The sequence below is a fragment of the Chaetodon auriga genome, chromosome 8 (genome assembly GCF_051107435.1).
Source record: "Chaetodon auriga isolate fChaAug3 chromosome 8, fChaAug3.hap1, whole genome shotgun sequence".
In the NCBI taxonomy this organism is placed as follows: Eukaryota; Metazoa; Chordata; class Actinopteri; order Chaetodontiformes; family Chaetodontidae; genus Chaetodon; species Chaetodon auriga.
Window position 1 is genome coordinate 6,627,000 of NC_135081.1, and position 20,238 is coordinate 6,647,237.

The following is a 20,238-nucleotide window of genomic DNA, read 5'->3' on the forward strand; positions in this document are numbered from 1 at the left end:
AAGTGTCCCGCAACCATGGATAAGTAAATCCTGAGGCTGAATATGGAGTAGTTCTTCAATGCTTTGCTTAGGCTGATAATTTTCAGGAGATAACTGTCTGAAAAGGCTAATGAGCTGCACAGTGTCAACACATAGTGGTGTACAGGCCAAAAAACCTTTGACACTTCCGATGTCTATCATCAAGGGGGGAAAGACAAAGAGTGCCTGCAACTCCTCAATGTGTCTGGATGACTGTGCCTATCGGTGTGTTCAAAACAGCAGCAGCAGCAGCCAGTAATGTGGAGGAGCTCCTTCTGCTCAGCGGGCTTGAAACAAATGGGTTATTTAGAGCCTACTTCATTTGCACTTGTGGAGAAAGGGCAGAAAAGAAATGAGAACCCCTTGACGGTTCAGCATTGGATGTATTTAATTAGTCAATTCACTCCCTGCTTTGCCGCCTCAGTGGGCACAATACTTCTTTGTATTTTTTAAAGTAATTGTCACTTGCTGCATCAGCATTCAGCAGATCCAGGCATGCAGTCAGGAGCAGAAAAAAACAGTCCCCTTGTCTCTACTAAGAGCTTGTAAAAATAGACACAGTGGCACATATTATGCTGCCTTGCTGGTCAGAGATAACCTATGGAGACTGGATGCCGTGTTCACAAACCATGAAGTAGAGGTGTGGGCATCAGAGGCTCCAGCGGCAATCAGTAACATCATTTTGATTTATTCAACCGGCTGAGCTCCGCAGGCAGTTTTACTGGTTAACACAGCCAACACTGTCTCATGTTGATTCACATTCAAAGCCAAATGTAACACTGATCCACACATCACAAAATATGTTTAAAGACATGTATTTAGAAATATTACATTATTTAAAAAATCTTAATCTTTCAAGGAAATGAGACTACAAGACTACAGCCATGCTAGCTGCCCTGAGGCTGCACTGAACAGCAGTGCTTTGAGCTAAGTGCTAACATGGTCATAGTGACGATGCTAACTTGCTGATGTTTAGGGGGTATAATGTTTGCCACGTCCACCATCTGAGTTTAGCATGTTTGCATGCTAACCTTTGCTGATTAGCACTTAACACAAAAGTACAGCAGAGGCAGCATTAAAATCCGTAGAGGGGAACATGAATATGTGTGCAAGTCGGTCAGATTCATCATCTGGGAACCCTAAAAATGTCATGGCATCTAATAGTTATTTTAGTCTGCACACGTTTGAAGTGACAGACTAACATTGCCATCCCTAGATCCATACTGCTAATGTGGCTAAAAAGTACTCTGACATACAGTGAGAACCACTTGACCAGGCCATATCACGATTACCTTCAGAGGGTGAAGACTTTGGAATTAAAGGGACCATTTACAGAGTTTAACCACACATTTTCATAATGATCCTGGCTACCACGCATGTTACATAAATACCATCAATCACGGACACGCACTCACACAGAAACCCACAACTAGACAAAAAATCACCTAGCTCCACAAGCTGTAATTACAGTACACTCAAGTTGAGGATGTACTGCTGTACCCTGGGGCTGAAGTGCTTCTATAATAAGCTTTCATCAAGAGCCAACTCAAGAACAGTGTCCCACATATCAACCAGCAGAGCCCTCCCGCGGAGGCAAAAAAAGAGCGGGAGAGGTGATACTTCCAAACAGTTTAATCTGTTTTTGTCGAGAATGCTCGGAAAAATACAAAAAAAAATTTTGAAACGGACAAACGTACAATGTACACATGCAGGCTTTTCCACCATTGTGATATAACATTGAGATTAAAAATGACAAACAAGTACAATGACAGATGAGGTTCTTGCATTTACTGGATATGCATTTTAGAAGTCTGGCAGCAACCTGTTTCAACATGAATCTGTTTGCAGGTGACGACACAGCACCAATTAGGTTTGACAGAAACAAACAGAAACTTGACTAAACACGCCATTCCACGCTTGCTGCGTTTCTTTCTGCAGTATTCTTCATTCTTGTACTTAATGAAAACTTGTGCAGGATGTCACCTTACAGGACATGTATGGGTACAAGTTCCTCTCCCAGCTGTCCCAGGTCCTCTTGAGTTCTTGACCAAGACAAGAGTGACAAGTGTGGTCTTGACCTCCTGGCATCTGACCTTTGACCTCACAGCCTCAGGTATGCCACCTAAAAATGACAGGCAAAATTTTAGGAAAGAAAATAAAATAAAAATGTAGCAAATTTAGCATTTGTACTGTACAATGGGGATTTTTGGTCCCCGAAGCACAGACGTACTGGATCTCTACGGTCTGCTGATCAGCACAGCAACCCATTATCTGCAATTACTGTCATCAAACAACAAAAAAACCACAGGTGGTAAGAGATTTAATCAACTTCAAAAACACACATGCAGATAAACAAAGCACAGAAAACAAATGTGCTCAGCCCTGCCCTCTCTCTGCCTCCATCTGCTATTCCTGGGTGTTTGCCTGCTGCAGACAATGGCTGCGCTCCACTGAGGGCTCTATATTGGGATGATGGATGAGGGCATTTGCCTAACTCAAGGCCTCATCTTCTCTGTCCCCATGACGATGTCTGCTCACCACTCAAGCGCATCAATGGTAATTCATACAAATGATAACAAACGGCAACTAGAGGTGAGCCGCTCCAAACACAACTCTGAGTCCCAGAAAAAGAAGACGAGGCGTGATAAGGAACCAGAGCAATGGGAGTACAGGTGGAGGAGAGAAGCTGGCTTATGATTGGAGGGTTGCCAGGTGGAAGCTGGGAAAATGAAGCTGGAGAAAGGGGGTATTGTGCTCCTCTCCCTTGACAAGTTGCACGTGAGCAAAGCACAAAACCCAAAACTCATTGTGTGGAGCTGTGCAGTGGCTAACAGCAGAGCATGAGTTTGATTGACAGCGGCCTTGCAAGAGAAACAAACAACCTCATAACTCATCACAGTTTGATTAAACCTGGAGCACAGAAGTACGTGCCATCACCTTTTGAGCCTCACACAATTCAAACCAGAAAGGCCAGGACACAAATAAAGACATCAAAAAAGAAATGAAGACATCTCTCAAGTGAAATAACCATTCAGCTCTATGGAGCGTTTTACCATCTTTAAGCTCATTGTTTTTGGTTTTATTGCCCACAATTTAACTGTTTGAATTCAGTCCCACTGCTCTCATCAGAGTGCATTTTAGTTGGAGCACAAAGCTGTATTTCTTTTTTTTTAAACTCATTGCACACCATCTTCTCCAGCACTAAACACTAGAAAGGAAACGTTAGCACCAAACTGGTGAACAATGGAGCATTTAGCAACTTAAGAGCCAGATACCTCTGGCAGGGGAGTTAAAGTGAATATTGGACTTACATTCACCAGGTGGCTAGAAACGTGAGCTCAACTGAGTGAAAATGCTGCTCTGTAACTTAAACAGCTGGCTGTTTGCTGTATCAACTTCATAAGCTGATAATATGGAAGTGTTGTGGTTACAGCTTGTTTTTGCTGCCTCCCAAGTGGACAAAACAAAAGACAGTTATTGCAGGAAGAAATTATGTTATCCTGCCTGGATAAACACAGAATAAAGCTACAATCTAGGGGCCAGTCAGTCAATACGTGATATGAAATTGCTCATATCTGCTGGGGTATACCGTCGCCAAAGTACTAGCAGATAAATTCATTTCACAATGACCTATTAAGACACCTAGAAAAATATTCTTCTCGGATTCATTCATCATTATTCGATAATGAACCGATTTCCATGTCAGCAGTGAAAATAAAGAGGGAAAAAAAAACATACTATTCCCTTAAAGAGCTCCCCAGCATCATTAGGACCCTACTGGATGTCCACGCTCAAGAAAAGAAGCAAATACAGCACATATTTCAAATTCAGTCACTATGACTTCTCTGGCTTTCCTCAGTAAATGCTGTGGATGCAAAGGTAAGATGCCCTCAAAACCAATTTTCAAGTGCAAGCAGTGGATCCTCCTCAACACTGTACCTATCAACAGCATGAACTGTTCAGTCCACAGCCACCTGGTGGAGAGCCTGACTGAAAGTGAGTACAGTCAACGTTTTTAAAATCAAACTTTTACATTATGAGAAGCCACACAAAAAAAGGTTCTCATATAGTTTATATTTAACAGCAGTAAGTTTACATGAAAAAAGGTCTTTAAACTGGCAGCGATGTTGACAGCAGGTCTGCCCAGAACCCTTGATGATAATGTGCTTAAGGATGTTACAGCTTTGATCTCACTGAAACTCATCTGAACTGTGGCATACTGAAATATAAAACATCACTGCAAAGCCTTCAGACTGACACATCTACCTGTAGCAAGAGATAACCTTTGAGGGTTTTCCCATCTCTAGACAACAGTGCTTTAGTTGTAGAAGGGACTTTACAGAACAGGGAGGTCTGAGACAATGACAAGAGGCAGGTATGAGGAAGTCTTTTGAGCGGACAGATACTCTTTGATGCTTGGTGTTTAGAGACTTTCTAGGCATCAGAGAGGTAAGATGATACATGCAGATTCAAAGTGCATACTGTCAAATTATTTGGAATAAAGCAGCTGTTCTCAGGACGAGTCCTGCAGCTCCATCAAAGCTGCTGGGAAATGTCTGTTTCACTGTGGAAAATTTAGCTTGGTGTCAATAAAGTTGGTGTGAGGTAGCTTAAGCAGGGAAGTGATGTTAAAATTCACTGTAAAAAGTGAGGAGATAAAATCAACTCACATGTAATTCAGACATATAGTATGTAAGGTGGTGTTTTGAGGACATTATTTGTTGATCCATGTAGAAGACTGGCTCCAAGTAACAGATAAACTATTTAAATCATTAGCAAAAAGTAATTGGTAAACAGTTCAAAAATTCTCTTTCTGTCTCTCCCTGTGGGTGCAGTAGGAATGCAAATAGAAAAATGCTTTGAAAGCAATTGAAATGGACACATTTGGAACATGATGGGTGGTGTAGGGGTGTAGGGGTACGGCAGACACAACAGGCTGGTACCCACTGCTGTAGACATTAATGTCAGCACAGCTTAACGCTCAGGGCATAGGCCACGTATAACCAGTGCATACACTGAGGGTCTGATTCAACAAACTGCATCATTTCTATCACAGTGGAGGTAAGCCACACTGATACTGGCATTACAGCATTTTTGTTTTAATTAAAGATCAAATTCAGCCTCATTTATATCGTCAAGTGGAACGATGTAAACACTGATAAAAAGCAGTACACAGACCCCCTGCTCTGCTGATGAATTCCCCTTCTCATCCATTGGTCCTCGTGCAATGAATCGAGACGTGTGCATCTTGGGGGAACTAATCTATTTGGACAAAGTGCAGCCGCTCCTGGTGGGAAGCTGTGCGGACTGCAGAAAGAGGCGATGTGTTATTGATACATCTCCTCAGCTCCTCACTGTAAAACGTCGGATCTGTTTTTGGATCCGTTTCTGTCCAACCTACATGCCGTCTCTGTGGGAGTGAGGCAGAAATTAATTAGGTGGGTGGAGGAGGGGGGTGTTGTCTGTTCGTGGGGTAAAGAGTGACACTCTGGGCTTGAGCCACTTTACACCCCATTACACTGGCAGGCCCAGGGATGGAGGGCGGGGAACACAGCAGCCCAGACAACAGTAGACATTCCACATGCAGCATAATAACAGGCTGGGTTATGGTGCAGGCTTTGATCTACTCGAAGGGCTAACAATACACACACAGTCCAAAACAGTTACCTGAAAACAGCTGGGCTTGGTATCAGATTGTACTGATAAAAAAAAAAAAAAAAAAAAAAAGTCTAGTGTTACATTCACCTCTAATATAATGGATATGATGCAGTTTGCTCACATATTTAATGCAGAGACAGAGTATATATGAGTGTAATTTCAGATTTCTTTATAGATACACTATTACATATTCATCCTCAGATCAGACCACGTCTTTTCAGAGCGTAGGGGTTATGAATTGTGGCTGTTAAAGTTGTGGGAGACATTTTAACAACCTTTTTCATGCCAGACATTCTGACATCGCAGCAGGAAGAGCACAGGTGTAATTACTAATAACTGCACTGCATTTCAGTGAGAAAGTTCCAGGACCTGCTACAAGTGCTTTTCACAGCTGACATTTTGACTGGTCATAGCATGAAAAGCACAGTTGCTACTGATGACTTTAATGATAGCTCAGTGCCTTTAAGTGTCCCGGGCCGCCATGCCAGTGAGCCAGCATGCACCGTAGCAGGGCCCTGGAAGCAGCTCACCCAAAAGGAATGCAGCTGTTATTAATGTTCCTGTTGGTGTTATTAATACCAGGGCCGGTGTACGCTCATGTTAAGTGTCTGTCGTGAATAATGTAGCCAGATGTTTATCTTTTTACTCTGGTGCCATGTTGAGGAACAGTCTTCCGCTACACATCGAGGTTTTAAGAATGGGAGGGGCGCACAGAGGTCAGCTGACATCAGTAAATGATATTAATGAAACCCGTGCTTGTGCTGCTGTACCATGTGAAAATGTCATGAAAAAGCTTTATTAATATATGGCGTTGGCTGACCTCACATAACTCTCAGCAGAGCTCCACTTCAACCTGAGCAGAGATCTGATCAGGCAGAATAAGTGAAAGCACCTGTGTGGGCGCGCTGGCCCTTTAACATCCCTCTCCATTTTCTCTTCCAAATAACTGATTTTGAGCTGTTGGGTTAAATTTGTTCAACGCTGTCTGATGGCGAATGAACACAATGTAAGATTTTCCTTTAAATGAGGCAGAAGTGATTGTGAATGGTAAAACCACTCGCTCTTCGCAAGCGGGCTTTTGCACACTTCAGCAATCAAAAGGCATCAGTCGGAAAAGCGTGGTTCACAACACCCCCCCCCTCTGCTCCTCCTTCTCTCTCTCATACTTTTCAAATGGTGTTTTAAACAGGGGCTCTTAGACCATCTCCGGTAACTCTAGATGTCCCTGTGATCACATTACCATCCTGTCCTCTGTCGCCTATAGCACAAGCTTCTACTATCAAGAGGTGTTCAAGAGTGTCATTTTATCACACTCTACTGCTGTAACCACGTCCACCACCAGACAGATACTATGTCCTATGTCTGGGTCCCTCTGTCTGTAGCCTTCTTCATTTCACCCCCCGCCCACCACTGTCATGTTGTTACCTCAGAAAACAATACTCTTTATCATTGTACCACAATGTGTAAAAGAAAGGAGGGAAACTGAATTTTCCTTAATTTGTCACCCTCAGAGATAACCACAGTAAGTGTTTTAAGGTGTGAAGCCCGGGAGCCTCCTGTAGGTGAAATAATTACAAGGAATCTGGTGTAAGTGAGCCCTCTGTTCCAAAATCCACTTCTAAGGTGAAACATTGCTGAATTTCAGCTGTGTTTCCAGCAAGACAGATCATAGTATGACAGCAAAATATTAGTGCTGTCTCTCTGAGCTCAGGTTGACATTAGATCAGACCGTGATTGGCTACTTGGTTTACACACTAATTCATATACGTCTTTATGCTTTCATTTTAGAAATTACAAGAGAAAAAAGGTTTTTGTGATGAGGACCAGCCAATGTTTCTGGTGACTGTAATGCTGTCTTGGAAAACCAGTTTGGAAATACTGCAAAGCTGACGTGTGAGCTGTGAACAGGGCTTTTCTTTTCAACCGAACCTGTAACGCAAGCCCCTCACACATGCTAGTCGAGGATTTGCTAACTCTGGGCCTTGGAGGTAATGCTGGATTACTACTGGAGCCAGTCAGCCAGTTAGCCAGCACATGCTAACAATTAGAGTGTACATCAGCAAATAAACCCATTTATTCCATCCTTCACACTTTTGCTCCTGTGGTATTTGGTTTGAGAAAGGCTACAAAAAAAAGATTCAGCCATTCAATCAGCTCTCGCTGCAGCACCATGCACTGCTTTGACATGCGGAGACACCACTAAAACTTTCTATATTGAATGCTGAATAAGAGTAAATAAAAACAAAATAGACATTGATATAGATTACTTTGTCTTTGCCAGGATGCATTGCTCCAGTATCTTTAGATCATGAGAGGCTCAGAGTAAGTGAACACCCCCCCGCCTGGGCTTACAACAAAAGAGGCTTCACGTGATCTGCAACAGCAGATTTCCCTCTCACAGATTTGCTCACCGTATATTATTCCAGCTCTCGTATTGTTTAGCAGATGAAAAACTTGTTTAAGTGGTAGGAGTCACTTCCTAAACTTTCTGAGCAGGAAGTGGAGGATAATGGCGCTAATTACCCCTGTGACTGTGTTTAAAGTGGCTCAGGGAATAGACTTGTCAGCAAAGTTAACACCTCCTATTTTCTAGTCAAAGCGTTTTTTTCGCCGGCAATTCGGGCTAAATATACACATTTTGCACAATTACAGGTGTATAAAATAAGGCTGACAAAAGTAAAACCGCACATTTGACCCACATAATCCCTTAAGCGAAGCTGTTAACTGAAAGCTCTGAATCATGAAATTAATTAAGGCGGGATGAAAACACCGTCAAGCGCTACTGAATAATGGATAAACAAGGTGCTGTAAGTCAGAAGTAAGTAAAATCAGTGATTGCTGTCAGCTAAACGAATCCCTGCTCTTCTGCTAATACAGCTTTTTCCAAAAATGAAGATAAACTGGAGGACTCCCAGCGTCTCTCTGCGTACATTTACGCAGTGTCAGCGTAAGCGTTTTACAAACATCTAAAAACATGTGGCTATGCCAAGGATGGACATGCTTTAGTCATCATCTCTTGCCCATTGCCCATTACAGAACACAGGAACTGTCTCACCTCATAGGACCTCATGCAGCGCATAGACGCAGGAAGTGTAGCGTTGCTGTCATCTATCACTTGCAGTAGCTCCTCGCACACCTTCAGCGGCAGCACCACAGGATGTCCGATGGCATTGACCTCCCAACTAGTTACAATGCTGGAAACACACGCAGAGCAGAGCAGGAGTGATTTACAGGGACTGCCACAGCGTTATACAACTGACATGATGCCCAGAATAGCTGCTGTAAATCCCAAATTGAGACATTCGTCCTGACATTTTAATTAAGTGGTTTGGAACTATAAACTGAACAAGATAACTAGGGATACATAAAAGTGGATTGATGGCGAGAGTGTGTGTGTGTGTGTGTGTGTGTGTGTGTGTGTGTGTGTGTGCGTGTGGCATCGATATGTGCCTGCGTGTGAGATGAAAAGAAGAGAGGGACTGAAAGGAGAAGAGGAAGAGTGATTGAGATGAGAAAGATTGATGCTCTATCAGTGTGTGGTGCTGATCCAGTTTGCTTGGGCGACATTTAGCCATCTGTGCAGTCCCTGAGAGGGAGACGTCTTGTCAAGTTTGTCCAGTTCTACTTAAGACATCACGCTGAAGACACACTCATGCTATAGCTCTGTTTACATGCACGGGATATTTACTATTAGCCACTCAACAAGCAGTATCTTAAACAGGTTAAGCTGCTTACACTAAGCTAATCAAGTCATCATGTGTACATATTGACCCAAAACGAGTCTCTATCATAATTCGCTGTATTTACTGTCATCTACAGTGAGGTTTGATTACTCACATATCAGCATGAATTATGTGGCCTGCACAATTTTCCCATTAGACTCAATTTCCATATCTATGAGACCTAAATCCCATTGTACCGAACTGTGATGGTGCCTGCGACTTTCACTCAAGTCATAATCAAGTCAGCGCCATTAGTGACAAGCGTAATCCACTTAGGCACTGGCTCACTGATTCTCCAGCCAATTATTGGCAGTTTTAACAACACATACTGCAACCTCTGGCTGCACTGGACTGTAACCGACTGTATCCTGAATAAGAGGGCTATCATCCAGGGAGTTTAGCTCCCCAGGCATAACATTTAATTTAAAAATGTCAGAGATGAGTGATGAAGGATGAATGGTAAATTATGTAGGGGGAAATGGAAGTGTGAGTAACACCAGCATTTAGCTTTGCAAGACTTCAGAGAAATGTCAGAAAGAGGGGGGAAAATTCAGGAAGCGGGCGCTCACATGCGAGAGCGCCTTAAAGCCGACACTTTCGTTCTGTTTTGTAGCTGACGAGGAGCTGGTGATCAATTGAGGTTTAAACACTGAACAGAGAATTATAAATAGAGGGAGACAGATAAATTGATCAGGCAGATACATCAGCACATAAATGTGTTTCAGACAGAGTCACCGTTATCTCTAAAACGTTCTGCTCAGTGGGAAAAATTCTTTGAAATACAAATTTGGGGAATCTTTGTCAGAATGTTCACATAAATTAAGTGTTAAAACAGAAATGTGGCTGACGCATTGTTGTATCAGTCTAAAAAGTCGGGCTGTGACAATACACAAGTTTAAAATTTGGACTGGAAAGAACAGAATTATCTGTGCAGAACGAAACAATTCACACAACAGGTGAAAAGCTGTAATTAAGATGTGTTAAGTCTTATTCAGGCCTGACAAAAACACCAGTGCTCCAGTCAAGAGGTGCTGTCATGGCTTGTATTATTACCAGGATGATGTCTTTACCCAGCATGCTCAGTGCACGCATGGTGAGACACTTCCCCGTGCATCGCTCAGCTCATACGGTTTATCGTGCCATGTAAATGCATCCTTACTGCTTTGACTGAGAAGACAGGCCTTTCTCCTTTCATGTGAGCTTTTCCTCTAATTACCCTTTCTCCGTCAGTCAGCCGGTGGGGGCTTGTCAAAATGGTAGAAACATCAAAACTTCTCTGTTCTGCCTTCACTCCACGCGGCTGCAGGGATGGGGAGGAGGGGGGGGGGAAAGCGCTGAGTGCTGATTCAGTTGAAAATAATGAGGGTGGAAGGCTTCTCCAGCGGGGCGCTGCTGTACTGAACATGGAGAACCACATGCAGCACATCCACCTACACCTCTCTAACGCATCACAGCGAGGTACAGCGAGCCTCTCTGCAGTCAAAACAACATCCCCTGTATGTGCAACAAACACGAGCGTGGCTTATGCAACTGACAACACTGAGACGATAAACAGCTTTGATGGCAATTTAATTCGCAAAATAATAGACAATTACGTCTGAGCGGGGACCCCGAGTGCAAAGTGTTCTATTAAGACCTAAAATCTGTTCACCCACAAAGTCGTCTTTCATCCCTTGCAGTGAGCCGAGACAGGTGGTGATTGAGAGGCTGTGCTGGAAAGATGAAAGGATGAGATTAAGAAGAGGAAAACAAAGATTGAAAGGGGGGATTTGGAGGGTGGAGGATGCGGCGAGAGCCCTCGCTTACTCTCTCTGCTCGACGCCTGTGTGAGAGCAGGTGGTGTAGAGGAGTTTCAGGGCTCTGGCAGCTCGGGGTGATGGACTGTGAAGAGCGGGGGAGCTGATAGACCTCTCACCCCCGACACTCGTCTCTGGGACTGACACTGTGATGGAGTCGCTGTTCAGCAGCCAGAGCTGCAGGAGGAGCAGACAGGTCACTTAACACTTGAGATACACGTAGGTGGAGGATTCACACTCCACCACATAAACTCTACGCGTTCACTCATGCACCCCGTGGTTAGAGTGACACTTTGGGACGATAATGTGCTTTTAATGAGCCTCGTACTTTGCTTGGGGTCGCTAAATAAACATGTTTAATATGTTTTCTTACTTTTATACTTCATGGCTTTTCTTAATTTGAGGAAAATTGAAGTCTGCTACAGAAACTAAAGCTTTACTATCCCGCTGCTGTGACTTCTGTCCTTGGAGTTTTATAGCTGCCACAGAGTTTATTTTGCAATTGCAGTAATCTTTTTCTCACACAGTAAAAGAGTGAGGAAGGCTGTCATGAAAACACAGGGGTTAGACAGCATGCCATCCACCTCTCATATGATGCAGAATATTTGACTTTATATTCATGAAAGAAATCGGTTCATTTTGGTCCAGTTTCACACTAAATTAATTATATTCTTATTGCTTTTCAGTGAGGAGTTTTCATGTCCCAAAGCTTAAAGTCTGTCAAGACTGAAATCTGTGGAAAACCGGAATACTACATTTATGGTATGCAAAATGTTCAGTTTCAGTCAAAATAAGGTCAATATTGGAATATAAACACGTACAAAACTACAGTATGAAATGGACAAATCTGTTCCTCAGCATGATGCACATATTAATAGATTTATTGGACAATTACAATGTCTTTTTTTTTTTTGCTGTAATGTCTGTCTGTTGTTTTACAAGGAGCCACTTGTCATAATCCACTTGTAGCTGATTTTAAAGAAGCTAAAAGCCTGGTAGTATGCTCAGCGACTCCAAAATCACAGCCAATCAGCTTGTCACATCGCATAAAGAACCCACAACATCACTCCCTCCCATTTATCAAATAATCCAGTCTATTTTTACGGAAATGTCATTTGTTTCTCTGATTACGTTTGCTTGTTCTTACCAGCAAGAAGGCTTTTCCATCAGGGGTTTGGACAGAGAAGTGGAAGGTGCTCATTGAGCTGGACAGACCCAACAGCCTGGCTGCTATAGTCCTCTCCACGAAGAGCGATCTGTCAATGAGAGACAATGTTCATGTATTTACATGCTTAGTCTTTATGTATGACGGTATTGGTGGCTTTTGGCAAGATGACACAGTGTTCATGCTTTTGCTTTTTCACCAAACGCCTCCAAGATTACGGAAAAATATGTTACTTTTTATGGTCATTATTATGTCCAGTACTAACTTTGAAAATGCTACCACGAGTCAAAAAAAAAGAAAAAGAAAAATCACTGAGCTCAAGGAGAAAGGCTTTAAAAGGAAAAAATGGCTTTCAAAAGCTGGTGAAAAAAAAAAATCAATCAGTCAAAGTGAGACTGATGCTAGTGTACAATCGAAGAATTATTCAGACTTGCGCTGTGGGAGACGTGCCTGTTCAAATGTTTAATTCAGACCTGCAATTGTAACATTGTAATTACTTTTGACAAAGCCTGAGCACAGGGCTGATATGCATCATTCCCCAAACTTTTAGCAAAATCCAATCAGTGGTGTGTCAGACATTGTGTGAGACTGACACACAAATGAACTGACTTATAGCCTCTGCACTGATTTTACCTGGAAGGACTGCGTGTGACATTATAGTCTGTCCTCCACCCGCTGCATATAACGCCTACTTTTTATTTACTTCTCAGTGAAAGAATGCGCTTCCACAGTTTCATAGCTGTCCCCGCTTGGCTCCGATAAACACCTGCCTGTTAAGTGAAGTTTCTGTCTTTCTGTCTCCCACAGCGGGCTCCACCACCACCTGTGTGACGTACAGCTTCAGGGTCTCTGTGAGATATGACAGAGAAAGGCTCATATACGCAGCTGAGAATTATTGATTATCATGAAAGTCTATTCGAGTGATGTATACCTGGTGCGACAGCCTCTCCCAGCACTGATGAGCAGCTCTTGCAGGAGATGAGGGCCACTCGGCGGCAGGGTTTCTGTTCGTACCAGAAAAAAAACAGAAAGCCATTCACCACAATGCACAGCCATCTTTAACTTCGCTGTTTTCAAACCACAATCGATAGCCACTATAACCGGGATGGAAGACGGAGGAGGAGAGGCAGTGAGAGATGTATGGCAGGCAGGCAGAGTGTCATTTGTTCTCCTGCTCTCTCTAACTGCCTCTCAGTTTCAGTCATGCAAAGGGTGCCACTCGTGCAGAGGATGACTGATCGGGAGAGCAAACCTCATCTACAGAGTGCTCCAGTTTGACTTCACTGATGCAACCCACTGAGGAGTGCGTGTCTGTGTGGAGGAGATACTCTATGATACGACTATGAATCCAACTTTTGCTTTTTATTGAAGAAATTGACCATTTAGTGCTTTAACCGCTGAAGCTAAAATACTGCTTGGTTTTCAAGTAATTCCAAATCTGGCTGGTTGTTTTCCTCACCTTTGGATCTTGACTATCCTCTGAGCCAACAGGGCTCACTTCCTCACTGACAGTCTGTTCACAGCTGTCATCTTTGGCTACGAGGAGGAAGGTGTCACCCAGTAAACAATCCTCTGCTCGGGGTAACAGCTTCCTGTTGGCAAAAGGATCTGGATGGCAACACCAGTCGTCCACGATGGCGTTCCAGTTGCCATTAGGGAGAGGAAGAACTCGCTTAAACACTCTGAAGAAGAGAAAAAGCAATTACAGGTTTTCGCCATCCGCTGATATTTGGAAAGTGTATCAGCTGTTATCTCTCAATAAGCACACAGATTCCCTTGGACCAGAGGAGATCAGAATACAAAGGTGTGGAAGAGGACCCCCTCCCTCTGTACATAAAGAGCTCATTCTAAGGTAACATGAACACATCAGCTCTTATTTTCAGGTGATTAGCCAAATACTACATATCAGGTGATTTTATGAAAACATAACTATGAATATTAAGTTACATTTCTGCCAATAGATCCCCTAAATCCTACACACAGCACCTTTAAAATGACTGTTTCTTCACGATGCCCACAGTAAGAAAGCAGGTAAAATGTCCACAGTGTCTCATAAAAGGCCACCACTGATTTATTATTGAGGCTTTCTTTTGCATGTAGCCAATGATGTCCTCTTTCAAAACAGGAAACTAAAAAGTCCACAAGTTGTGTGAAATGCCTAATCTTTTTCATTCCATCCATCCAGAAATTCTAAAGCAGTATTAGGATTCGTTTGAATTTGTCATATTTCTGGCCCATTTACTCTGCTTTTAGTTCTATTTTGGTTTCCACGAACTCCTGAGGGGAATATTTGGCTCTTCAGTGGCTTAATGCTCCACTATGTTTTCTAGCTAGTCGCTAAAGTTGTTTGTCTGCCATTTGATGCTGGGCAGGTATCACAGAGGGTGTTCATGAGAACTAAAAAACAGCTTCCTGCTGCTACAGTGAGGCTGATGAGAGCTGGGAGACTGATCGAAAACAGTGGCATTTTGGTTGTGACACATTTCACCTTTATCAAAAAACTGCAAGTCCTGCAGTTTAGACATTGCACTTGACCATCAGCATCAGTTTCATCAGAACTGGAGAGTATTTCTTCACTGAAAGAAGAGCAAAGAAGGGCACTGAAGGCCCCTTTTGATGGAAAATACTTTTTCACTCTTCTCCCGACTGGTTTCAGCAAGAGCCCTAGTACAACATATGGTTCGCTGATCTCATTGGTTGAAGTAAGCCCATAATAGACAGTGATAGAAAGACTGTTCATTTAATCACCTGCTAATTATTTTTTGAAAGTGTGATTTTCATGTCACTTCCCAGAGGGTTCGGTGTAACAAACCATCCGGTGTGGCTGTTTAAAACCAAAACAATGAGCTGAAAGACACTAAAAAGCTCAGTGGAACAGAGGGGAACTGCACAGATCGGTGATAATTTCCTATAGAATCATCAATACTAGCGACCCCTTTCCCATTACACAGAGTCATTTGACACACTGTTAATGTAAAAATACAAAATAGTGCAGCTGTGATACTATACTGGTTTTATTCATTCCAGTAAAGCACTTAGTCTGCACTGTTTTAGGCTCTACAAAGAAAACTTTCAGAGGCTTCTTTGTGATGCTCGCAGTCAATGGCAGCATTAATATTTCTGAGCAGCCATAAAGTGGAACGTACAGTATTGCTACAAAGCATAATGAGCCATAATGTTATTGAAATTATACCTTCCCTTGCTCCAAGCACTTCTCCTGACATTTCGTTCTTTCCGTAGCCCTTGTTGAAAGCAAAAAACAAGTTTCTGGCAACTTTTAGTGGGTTATTGCTGAGAAACACAGCCAGAGGCCAGGGGTCTTGGTAATGCAGCTATTGCAATTTTCAGCGTGTCATACTGCTGACCAGAGAAAGCTACAACCTTAAGGCAATAAGAACAATACCACTGTCCAGCTGAACCACCTCAAGGTAAGAAACCCAATTGTTTTTTAATAGGTAGCGCAGACCTTTACGTCACAGCGACTCTATAACTCTAAACCAGTCAGGTTGACAACTGTAGACTCCAGCTCCATCCATCAATTTCTCTTTCCCACACTATCACTTCTACCACTGGGTCATGCCATCAATAACCAGCCGCTCCTTTTCCCGGAGAGGAGTGCGTAAATAAAAACCCATTTCCACTGATGCTCTTCCTCGTCCGTCCGCTCCTCACCTGTCCTCGAGCAGCCTGGTCATGCAGCCCTGGCAGTAGAAGCAATAAGTCTCTTTAGCCCGGAGTGTCTCCATCACACTGTCAGAAGCCTCTGTGGAGGGCCAAAGGCAAACAAATAAATGAGGCAGATTTGGTGTAAGGGTGGTAACCTTGTACTACAGAGCAGAAAATCGATCGAAGTACTGGGTGGTGAAGGTGGCTTGGCGAAGCAGTGGGCAATCAATCTGATTTTGATTGGATTTGTCAATAACTATTCTTTGCTGTAACTTCCTCTTGTGTCAGGAGTGGAAGAAAAAAAATCTTGGGAAATGCCAAAAGATGGAGTTTGTGAATATTATGCAATGACCCTTGGGTACGTTTTGATGATCAGAGCTCAAATCAAAAGCGAGTATTCTCATGACTGATGGTAAGATGCTTGTGGGCTGTTGAGGATCCCAAGAGCAAAATTTACACCTTCACCGTCTCAGATGACCAAGTGACTCAATCCAATTAATTCAGAATAGACAGCAAGCTTTGAATAGCTACCAAAAGACTTGGCACAGAGGAGTGTAGCAAAGCAGAGGGAGGTTGCACGTGCCTGGATGTGTTTCCTTACCTTCATCTGAGCTTCTTGTGACACTGATGCGCAGCCTGAAATGCAGCTCCTCCCCACAGGACTCTCCTGCAGGTGTGGGAATGCAGGATCCCTGCTCCAAGGTCACTCCTGCCGGCAAGGTGAGGCTCAGCTCACCTCTGGGAGTTCGGATGTGGAGAGAAGACTCTCCACCTGTCACGACCACGTCTGCAGGACTTCTGGCCACATCTTTCCTGGAGAGCAGATGCGAGACACACACATGGGAACATGTACAAGATACAGAAAGGGAAGGAATACACTTATTTTGGTTCTTGGCCAAGAGTTACATGAGTTATCTGAAAGTAAAACCAGGCGACGATTAGCACAGCTTAGCATAAAGACTGGAAACAAGTGGAAACTCCTAGCCTGGCTCCTGTAGCCTTGCTAAGCCAAGCCAAGCCGCTGCTAGCTGTAGCCTTTTATTGGACGGACAGACACGAGAGTTTCATCCGTCTTCTCATCTGACGCTCAGAAAGAAACTGAGCAGGTGAGTTTTCTGAAATATTGAAGTATTCTTTCAACACTTCAGGAAACATTATGTTGAGGAACAGATTAGTATTAGTTTTTTTCACCAAAATGTATTCAAAAGTATGATGACCTCTCAGCTGAGGAGGTCGGATCATTTTGGAATCTCTGTTCTTGGTACTTATGCATGATATGTGAAGAACTAGCCAATATCTTTGGGAAACTGGTCTGATGTGACTTGCCAGCATCAAATCAAATCATTTGGATTGAGCAGGCTCTGCAATTAGTCAAGGTCTCAGTACACTCACTAATGAGTCAGCCTTTAGTGCAGAATATTGCCTGTACATAAAAATAAGTATATATTAAGAGACAGTATATGAGCAAAATCTGCCAAGTACTCTGGGTGGAGAAGTCATAAGATAAAAATAATAGTCCAATATTCTCTGCAGAACTGAAGTGAAGAACTATTAGAAATAACAGGACTACAACCATAAACACCACCTCTACCTCCTGCTGGGTGCTGCCGTCTCAGCCAAAGGAAGCACCGGTTTCACTAAAAACAAAGTGGATGCGGGCTGAGCAGCTCCTCTGGGACGCACCTCAGGGGGTTTCATCACATTGTTCTACTTTTTCTCTTCCAGCACTGGAAACACTGACAGTGTGCAGTCCTTCTCTGAGTGGTCGGTGGCTTTTCGTTTCACCTCCTTTTTTGAAGAAATGCTTAACTTTAGCTCTCCCGGTCCTCATATAAGGTACAGCCCTAATTAGCTGCACAATGTAGTTATCAGCTGAAAGAAGGTTTCTCATCTCTCCACTGAACATTCAGAGCTTTGGGGGAGAGGAGAGGAGCCGGGCTCAGTTTATTGCCTGTCACATCTCCTTAACTCCATCTAGTGACGTTGTAGGTGAACTTCATCCACTCTCTGCAAGCAGTGACATCTTCGACAAATCACTGGCTCTGAGCTTTGCTGCTATACAGTATTACAGAAATGCAGAGTTAATTAATTGGAAATAATGACATTAATAATGACAATAATGGCACTTTTTCAAATACAAGTGCTTTACATTCAGAAAAACAGAAACTACATTTACTTTAAATACTGTAACTTATATTTAATCGGCACGCCTTCTAGGCTATACCTCTGCTGTCACACCAGGGAAGCAATATCAGAGCAAACCCACGCATTCTGTCCTGCATTGAAAATTTCACTAAAGCACAAATGTGTCCACAGCAAAATGGACCTATTTGGGCTATAAAATGTCGGAAAATGGTGAAAATTGTTGATCAGTGTTTCCCAAAGCCATGATGACGTCCTCTAATGTCTCATTCTGTGCACAACCCAAAGATATTGAGTTTACTGTCACAGAGGAGTAAAGAAACCATAGATGTTCACAGTGAGGAAGCTGGAATCAGAGAATTTTGACTTTTTTTTTCCTTAAAAAAATTACTCAAACTGATTGATTATCAAAACAGTTGACGATTAATGTAACAGTTGACAACTAATTGAGCGATCGCTGCAGCTCAACATTGTATCATAGGATCATTGTTACACATGTAGGTGAACCTTAATGTTGGAGTTTGTCGAAGTGGAGGAAATTTAACAACTTAAGTTTAATCTTTAAGAATCCATCTTAATTTATTTGCATGTACTTTTATCTGAAAAGTAACTGGTAACATCTTGACTAGAATTATCTTGTACTCCATTTTCTTATGTTTTGACACATGTGATCTTTGAATTTTTGTATTTTTAAGGGCATTGAGTCTCTAAATCTCATTAAATCTCCCTCAACTACGGCGTTTGTCCCGTTATTTCTCATGGCATGGCAGAGACAGACCTCATCACACAATCCAAACTTTACATCTCTGGAGTGATGGAGGACTCTTTGAGGATTGGGGACAAACTGTCGAACTTAAAATGATGATAAGATTTGTTACATGAAGGAAACTGAGGCCACATGCAGCCAGCAGGTTAGCTCCCGTTTATTCAGACCAGAGAGGCAGATAGTTTGGATTGAATTACCCCAGCAGCTCCTTCACTAACTCACTGTCTAACACAATTGTAAATGTCCAACAAAGGTGTCCTGAAACGCCGTGGCGGCTAAATTCAAACACTAATTAGCCAACGTTAGAGTTTGGAACATGTAACTGAAACAAAGACAGAGCATTCGTAGTTAGCTGCTGAGCTAAATTAGCTAATGCTCTTAGCTAGCCTAGCTTGTAAAAACAATAATGTCACCGTTTAGTTCGCTAACCAATAAAATAATTACCCGACAATAAGCAGTCCACTCTGTAGCCTTTTTCTCAGCTCTAGAAAGACTCCAACTCCATGTGTTTTGGCTGGCATCTCCAAGGCTGACATTCAGGCAGCCAAATATTCAAACAGTATAAAAAAGAAATCGTACACTAATCAAAACTCAGTGGCTGATGACAGCTACAGCAACAGAGCATCTCAAAGTAAAACAAAAATTAAAGCACGTCTGTATGACTGAGTACGATCCAGAGGTTGGATCTTGTCTGCAGCGTGACCGTTGCACCGGTGTCGAGTACATTAAAGTAGAGAAGAGCTTCCGGTCAGACATTTCAAAATAAGATAAGATAAACTGATAAACTGCACATGGGTAAGATAAGGGTAATAAGACAGAGTGTTTTTTGTCTATGATCGATGTCAGCATGGCTAACATCCTCCTCCCTCCCACCTCCTCATCAGTGTGCAGAGAGTAGTCCCGGACAGAACCAGCTCTCCTCTCCTTGTTCAGTCTTTTTCTCTCAGAGCTTCCACAGCTCCAGCAGACCACTGCATAGAAAATTGCAGATGCCACCACAGAGTCATAAGGTGGTCTTAACAGTGTCCAAAGGACCTCAGTCTGCTCAGCAGATGGAGACAACTTTGGTCTTTCCTGTACAGGACATCTGTGTTGTTAGTCCAGTCAAGTTTGTGGTTGAGGTGAACACTCAGATAAATCAATGTTAAACAATCCTTTTTTGACATTGTACAATGTCGTCAGCTGAAACTTTGTAATAAATGTTTTGTATTTGAGGCGTACAGTGTTTGTTTGTAGTGTCTCTACTATTAGTCTTTATGCCACTTGGTGTCAAAATATGTATATCTCAGGTTGTAAAAGTATTTG

The 20,238-nt window shown here is 42.7% G+C and overlaps 1 protein-coding gene across 2 annotated transcripts; it reads right to left on the reverse strand.

The window, feature by feature from the left end:
- Positions 1 to 1,633: 1,633 nt before the first annotated feature.
- ube3d (ubiquitin protein ligase E3D) lies at positions 1,634 to 19,633 on the reverse strand. Of its 2 annotated transcripts, none has more exons than XM_076737419.1 (10): positions 19,378 to 19,633; positions 16,627 to 16,838; positions 16,032 to 16,122; positions 13,819 to 14,041; positions 13,291 to 13,363; positions 13,130 to 13,208; positions 12,342 to 12,450; positions 11,205 to 11,371; positions 8,732 to 8,870; positions 1,634 to 2,140 (listed from the first exon to the last, which is right to left on the reverse strand). In XM_076737419.1, the coding sequence occupies exons 1-10, from the start codon at positions 19,467 to 19,469 to the stop codon at positions 2,120 to 2,122; spliced, it is 1,206 nt and encodes a 401-aa protein (XP_076593534.1). In that variant the 5' UTR covers positions 19,470 to 19,633; the 3' UTR covers positions 1,634 to 2,119. The 2 variants fall into 2 exon arrangements, with proteins under 2 accessions (XP_076593534.1, XP_076593533.1); XM_076737418.1 differs by lacking the exon at positions 1,634 to 2,140 and adding an exon at positions 5,566 to 5,717 and having other exon boundaries at positions 19,378 to 19,605.
- Positions 19,634 to 20,238: the final 605 nt, after the last annotated feature.